Source organism: Arachis hypogaea, chromosome 19, assembly GCF_003086295.3.
Source record: "Arachis hypogaea cultivar Tifrunner chromosome 19, arahy.Tifrunner.gnm2.J5K5, whole genome shotgun sequence".
Lineage (NCBI taxonomy): Eukaryota > Viridiplantae > Streptophyta > Magnoliopsida > Fabales > Fabaceae > Arachis > Arachis hypogaea.
Genome location: NC_092054.1, coordinates 110,312,724 through 110,320,016, shown reverse-complemented (window position 1 = coordinate 110,320,016; position 7,293 = coordinate 110,312,724). Strand labels below are relative to the sequence as shown.

The 7,293-nt window shown below is 31.3% G+C and overlaps 1 protein-coding gene across 9 annotated transcripts; it reads left to right on the top strand.

Moving 5' to 3' along the window:
- The first annotated feature begins 336 nt into the window (after positions 1-336).
- On the top strand, positions 337-6,858 carry LOC112777381 (histone-lysine N-methyltransferase ASHH3). 9 transcript variants are annotated; one of them, XM_025821733.3, is made up of 14 exons: positions 337-476; positions 1,166-1,265; positions 2,015-2,144; positions 2,346-2,457; positions 3,233-3,332; positions 4,172-4,250; positions 4,353-4,524; positions 4,640-4,720; positions 4,963-5,089; positions 5,703-5,730; positions 5,843-5,927; positions 6,015-6,060; positions 6,144-6,227; positions 6,651-6,858. In XM_025821733.3, the coding sequence occupies exons 2-13, from the start codon at positions 1,248-1,250 to the stop codon at positions 6,213-6,215; spliced, it is 1,050 nt and encodes a 349-aa protein (XP_025677518.1). In that variant the 5' UTR covers positions 337-476; positions 1,166-1,247; the 3' UTR covers positions 6,216-6,227; positions 6,651-6,858. The 9 variants fall into 9 exon arrangements, with proteins under 9 accessions (XP_025677518.1, XP_025677514.1, XP_025677519.1 ...); XM_025821729.3 differs by having other exon boundaries at positions 1,166-1,277; XM_025821734.3 differs by having other exon boundaries at positions 361-476; positions 1,084-1,265.
- Positions 6,859-7,293: the final 435 nt, after the last annotated feature.

The window sequence follows — 7,293 nt, the reverse complement described above, 5'->3', positions numbered from 1 at the left end:
TAACTAACATATATTTTAATTTATGTATACTCTTTTTGAATTAAGATAATGTTATTATTATTTTTTAAATTATATTTTTTCTGATAATATATATACCTCTCTATTAGAAGTTTTTATAATTTAACATTTTAAAAATTTTTTATAATAATTTTAATTTTAATAAAATATAATATAAATAAAGTTATGTCAATATTAAAATAAAAAATATTTATTTAATAAATTAAAAAAAATAATATATTAACAAAATAATAAAATTAATTTCTTAAAAATAATAGAAAAGCCACTGACTAGTAAAAAATAATTTGCGCACCGTTAGACCCCAATAACCCGTCGTCACAATTATAATCTACCTTGGTTTAAATTGTTCTCATTCCCTCAATTCCTAATTTCCCGTTCTACCCTTTCATTTGGATCAGCTATTGCTACTCTGTCTCTGTCAACTTCGGCTACCGTCGTTGCCACTCTCCAACTTCCAGGTTCTCTTTCTCTCTCTCTCTCTCTCTGTGCTTGGATTCCATATTCTGCTTCTAGAGTCTAGATTCGTCTTCTTGGTTCTGCCCAATTTGACTTCATTTATCGTCCTTTTGAAATTTATTGACTATAGTAAGTAGTAACTAGCAATGTTTTAATTCTGTTAGAAGAGGATAAGGGGAAGCAAAAGTTTCAATATATATTTTTTCTTTTTCGCTTTGAGTTATGGTTTTGGTTTGTATAGCTTATCATTGGCATAAATGTTAAACTGAGTTGCATAGAAAAGCTTAGGAATCACATGAAAATCTGAAATTGCTTTGCATTTGGAATGTAAAAATCAGCAAGGCACATGATGATGTTTTCAAGGTGAAAACGGGGTATTGCATTGCATCACATTTCGCTTACTTGAATTGTTTTGTGCATGTGTGAACTACGCTGTTCCTCTTATCACTAATGTTTACTAATACCCAAATAACTAATTACTCCCTAATTACTGTATCATATGTTCGTATCAGTGTGATTGGTTATGCGAACTTAATTTGTTGATTTTGGAATCTCAACATTGAGATAACATTTTCACATCTCATTGACTGACTTGTTCTTCATTTGTAGGCAGAGTTTTGTCTTTTTGAAGTAGCGAATTAAATTTTGCATCTGGATATTTGGAAATTTAGGTATTGATTTTCGTTATCAGATTTATGGTTTCAGCATCTAGTCAGAAACTCCGATTGGAGCTGATCAAATAGAATTGCTTATCCAGTACCCTATCAAAGGCCATGCCTACCATGAAGAAGGTTGTTCATTATGTAAAATACTACCTTTGGATTAGTTCTTTTTTTTTATTCTTTTTATTTTTTTTAGTTCTTTATGATCTAGTTATGTTTTCATTGTGGACTGTCTTTGGTCTCTATTTTGTAATTTCATAGTTAATGAATTTTGAGGGTTTATTTAAGTTACTATTTCACTGGAAAAATGGTTACAATTTAAATATTAGTGACTTTTTCATTACTTCTGTCATGCTTATATGTCTCTGCCTATAAAGTTAACTGTGAGCAAAGGAGTACAAGTTTCTTCTTCGTATTTTTACTTTTCATTTGATTTTGGAATGATATTTTACTCTGGAGTTTCTAAGATGTTTCGTGCATCATTAAGAACTGGCCATCTGGTTAGGAAATCCTTCTCTAACTTCCTATGACACACAAAGGAAGATAGTTTTGTTTAGACAACTGTAACATTATTTGCTAGATAGAACTGGCTCCTACTTGATTTTAACTTCTATAAAAAGTTTTTTTTCTCTCTCTTCATATGTTTAGGTGCCTTTCTTTTGGAAAAAATAAATGGCCTTTTTAAGTAATAATTTTATATTGCGTTTTGATAGTGTCTCTTCCTATATTTTTCCTTTATAAGAATAATAAGTCGTAGTAGTATTTTGTTACCATATATATGAAGATTGCAATTAGGGTATGAGTTGCAACTGTTGAGGATTTCTCTCTCTAATAAGTTTTCCCTGTAGATTGACTTCCTTGCCTTTTTTATGTTACAGAATTCTGAACAAACATCTTTTGGGTTAGTATTTAGCAAATTGGCAGAGGAGATTGGTGAACCTGTCGACTTTGAACTTCCAGAATGGTTTAATAAGTGCAAGCCAATGCCAGTAACATTTATAAAACGCAGTATCCTTTGGAGATTTTAGTTCCTGTTTTATTATTCATATTTGCATTCCTTGAAGTTTTCCATACTTCTTATTAACATCATTATGCATGAGAAATTGAGAACCCATTTAATTGCAATCTTCACTCTTCATTTTTGTACAGTTTTCTTGTATGTTTCCCTTAGTTTCAAATGTAATTTTTTTTATTCTTATAAAATATAAGATATATATCTGACAAAAAGGGTTAAAAGAAGGCTTGATGACGATGGCATATTTTGTTCTTGTACATCATCACCTGGATCTTCTGCTGTATGCGGTAAAGATTGCCACTGTGGGTGAGTATTGTTATCCGAACTTTAGAGTTATAAATTTTATGCCTTTATGATCTTAAATATTTAAACATCAAATATATATATCAGAACTTCGTGGAAGAATTGTACATGATATTTTGTGAAAATTACAACATTTATATATAAATGGAAGTTGATATCAGCAATTTAAGTAAAAGGAGATAGGGTTCGAACTAAACAAATGGGGCTGGACAACTCATATGATGTGATATATTCTTCTTCGGGGCCAGAGCAAGAACTTGCCTGCGATGGGCACATAACTCTAAAAGAAAAATATATCAGAAAAAAGAAACTTTAAACGGTCAATATGAACTAGGATCTGCTATTCTGCTTCTATGTAATAGACTTGTGTCATAAAATTGAAAGTATCCATAGAAAAACTAAGCTATCAAGCATGATGATGGTGTAACTTGACCAATTGGTTTGATATGATATATAAAATACCTTGCAAAAGTCTTGTTCTTGGTTGGATGCTGTTACTTCCCACCCCCCTTCACTTCCAAATTAATGTATTGGGTTGAAGGGAACAAGTTCATTTTGAGATTAATAAGCAGAGTATTGACAGTATGAATTTTTAACTTGTAAATAATAGAATATATGAATATCTGGCACTCATTCCTGATGAAATGAAGTGAAGATGTTATGCTCAAAATGAAAACTTTTCATTTATCTAGATTCTGTTATTACACCTAATGCAGACAGACCTTTAATTCTCAAAAGCTTCAACCTTTTGTTTGCATTTTGTTGACTGGCCCAATAGGATGCTTCTGTCTAGCTGCTCTTCAGGCTGTAAATGTGGGGTTTCCTGTCTTAACAAACCATTCCAGCATCGACCCATCAAAAAGATGAAATTAGTTCAGGTACAAGCCTCTGGCTCAGGAATTTTTTATTTTTATTTTTTTGATTTTTTAATTTTTTGGGTTTATTTTACAATGTGACTTTCTCAGCATTTTTCTGATATTTGGCTGTAATATTTTGCAATATACTAATGTCTCAAAGAAAGATTGGGTATAATTGTGTTCTCCTACTGTCCTACATTTATTTTTTGTTCCATCCACAAATTTGTTCCCCATTATAAACAGGGTCATCCAATTTATTTTATTCTTCATGTGCTGATGTGCATACATCTCCATTTAGATATGATTCCTAATGCAATTTGCAATCCATGTAAACATTATTATAGGAGGTAGATTTCATTCACCCAATGGTAAAATTTCTGTCTAGCTCTCAAGTTAAATTCCTGGAAACACTACTTTTTTTTTTGAGTAAACTTTCATACGTCTATCCTTTTTAGTCCTCACCAAGTGGGATTCTTATGCATAATTTCATTTCTGAAGTATGATTGCAATCAAGAGAAGTATTTAATTTTTATGTATTGGCCGTGTAAGATAACTTTGCACTAGCCAGAGGAAATATCAAATCATAATAAGTAACTATCCACTAAGATTTCTCATTTCCCTCATTCAACTAGAACATAATGTGAAGTTATTCTACACTATTATTGCATAATGGGAAAAAAAAAATAATGCCGTTCTCTTATTATAGTTTTCTTGTTTTCTGTATAATTGTTTATCTACTGTTTCTCCTATGTCCGCTTTCTGTTTAAGCACCTGCTCTTGCTGTGTTTTTCGAGTCATGTTTGCTTGCCTTTCTCTTAGTGATGGTTAGTGTTACTGACCTTGTAGATATTTTTATGTAGACTGAGAAATGTGGTTCTGGAATTGTGGCGGATGAAGATATCAAGCAAGGAGAATTTGTGATAGAATATGTTGGAGAAGGTTTATAATCAACTTATCCTATTGACATTCATCAGAATAAATGTTCTTTAAAATATTTATATTCTTTTAAGCCTACTAATAGAAATTACCTCTTTCTACCAGTCATTGATGACAAAACATGTGAAGAAAGATTATGGAACATGAAACTTCGTGGGGTGACAAACTTCTACCTATGTGAAATAAATCGAGATATGGTGATCGATGCAACATATAAAGGAAACAAATCAAGATATATCAATCATAGTTGCTGTCCTAATACTGAGATGCAGAAATGGTTGGCTACTACTTTGCTGATCAAACAATTGTGTAGTAATATAAGGAATTTAAATTCTGATTCAAAATTAGGTTATTATCTAATATCTTTTCTTCTAATGTTTCCCCCTCTTAAGGATAATTGACGGTGAAACGAGAATTGGCATATTCGCAACGCGCGACATAAGGAAAGGCGAACATCTGACATATGATTATCAGTATGAATACTTGCTTTTTCCATAGATTCCACCCTCTTCTATACTAATTCTTTCTGAAAATAACTACTATTCCCACATGACGATGTATTGGTTGGTGTTGTTTGTAGTCGGTATTTGTTTTCTTAATTATTATTATTATTATTATTATTATTATTATTATTATTTGCAAGATGCTAGTATAACAAAGGACACATTAACAATGCAATAACACTCCTGGATTTTAACTAGATACCAATTAGCAGGTTTGTCCAGTTTGGTGCGGATCAGGATTGCCACTGCGGGGCTAATATGTGCAGGCGTAAGCTTGGTGTGAAACCTACCAAGCCTAAAACTTCTTCAGATGCTGCATTAAATTTATTCGGAGACCAGGTGGCCAACTTCCATGAATATTTGTTTCTGTCAAAGTATTAGAATAAAGTGAATTTTGTTTTTCTAATATTATTACTGCTAACTGTTCCCATGTGCTAATGCTTTTTAATTTCGTAAGAAATATACCCCCTCCTGTTGTAATTTCTGTAGTATTTTTCTTTCCATGTGTTTTCTTTTGGATTTTGGTATGGGGTGAATCGCATTAATATGTGCTAAATACTTGAGTGTATTATCATTTGTAAATGTGTTGATTTAAGACGGACCAAAAAATATTTACATAAAATGTTATTGGCCCTCAGATTTTAATGTTGACAAATGGTAAGTAGAAAGAGAAACTGGTATAGAAGTGAATCTTTCTATATAAAAATGATCGTAACTCGTGAATATAAATTTGAGACATGAATCATTTTCCTTAATTCTTAACATATAATTATGTAATGTCGGTAAATGGAAAGGGAATCATCTTTATGCTTAGCATTCAATTGTCTTGTTTGATGCATATAGGTGCGCTCCCTAGTCGAGGACTTTTGATGTCGTCATATAGACTATTTTCGAAGTCTATTAAATTTGACTGTCATATTGACTAATTCTGTGCATTTTTTTCTCTGTAAAGGTTTATCAGAATGGAGGTTTGCATATTGGTAAGTTTGTTTATTCTTCATTTTATATGCCACTTTTTAACCCCCTGTACATGTTTTAAAATTTAAATCTGCTTTCTTCTGTTTTTTTTTTTTTTTATGCTTGACTCTTCAGGAAATTCCCGCCTCTTTTGCCAATCAAACTGCCTTCGCAATTGCATTGGTGAAGTTGTTAGAATCAGACACCTTGATATTATAAGGTATATTTAATAATCGTTTTCTAAGTCGTAATATAACGTTTTGCTTGTATAAGATGAACCATAATTTCTTCCACTTATAATGTTCAGGTTCGGGATTATTAAGCGGTTTCATGAATATTCGAAGAAACACTCGGTAAGAAATCCTTTGGCTTTATTTTTTTTCTGTAATTTAGATGAGCAACACGAACAAATGTGAATGCATGCTTACATTTGCAGATCATGTTTGAGGATGGACATGTTGAATTTTTTGACATGTCCAAGGAAGATTGGGAACTGGTTACATTGTGATGCAGCTATTAGGTAGGTATAATTTTCCTTGTGAATGTTATTATTTACCTTCGTCCATCCATTGTTGAATATTATGCCCCAAAATGTTATTTGCTCACCGAAAATCAGTCACTATATATTTGTGTATAAATGCATATGTAGCTTAACTCATTTTTATTGTGTATCTTGTATTTTAATGTATATTCTATACTAATGGCTAATTTAGCTGATTTTGATGTATACCTAGCATGTTGTTATACCCAAAAAAAGAAAACCAAATATTCCCCCAATCCATTGTAGTGTCAAACAGGCCAATCTGACCCGATTAAGCCCCAGGTTATACGATCTGACTCGTTTATTTTTTGTTTGCTGAAATGTGGTTTTGACATTCGGAAAGCTTAGCCAAGCATTTAAAACCCCGTTCTGTAAGGTTGATTTTCTCTTTCTTTTAACCAGTTGGTCCTCGAAGGGTATTTCTGACCTTGGATGCGGTGGTTGATGAGAGCTGTATGTGACATTGTGGATTGGTTGACCCAACAGAATATTCCTTGCCTGGGGCACTTGGTTCCTCATTTTGTCTTTGTTGGAACTGTGAAATAGTGTTTGTAATTTGTAAGATGCATTTCTTTTATTCAATTTTTAAATAAAAGTTTCATAAAAGATATCTCAACTTTGTTTTTTTGTTTAATGGCTGGATGGTGTATAATATCACTTCAGAATTCAGATAGATGATAGGTTGAGGATTTTTTTTTTCTTGTAACTTTTATTTATCACTTTAATAATAATAATAATAATAATAATAATAATAATAATAATAATAATAATAATAATAATAATAATAAAAAGAATTACACAAATAAGCATTACGCAGGTTGTATCCAAAATCATTTTTGAGCTCTAAACAAGATGATGTTTTTTTTCTTTTAATTTAATATTTTTTTAATCTCTTTTTTATTGTGTATATGTATGATATGCTAACTGTATATATAGAGAGAGGAAATTATTGAGGTTCCTTTAAAGTTTGTGTAGTTTATTTTTAGTCCATCTATTTGTTCAAATTGTATTCGCCTCTCCTAAATATTTTAAGATATACTAGAAA

What these genes read in the sequence shown, in the direction of transcription:
- LOC112777381 (XM_025821729.3), top strand. Translation starts at nt 1,248, where the DNA reads ATGCCTACCATGAAGAAGGTTGTTCATTAT. An exon ending in GGTAAAGATTGCCACTGTGG is followed by an intron (nt 2,458 to 3,232) that starts GTGAGTATTGTT and finishes CTGGCCCAATAG; the next exon opens with GATGCTTCTGTCTAGCTGCT. An exon ending in GATAGAATATGTTGGAGAAG is followed by an intron (nt 4,251 to 4,352) that starts GTTTATAATCAA and finishes TCTTTCTACCAG; the next exon opens with TCATTGATGACAAAACATGT.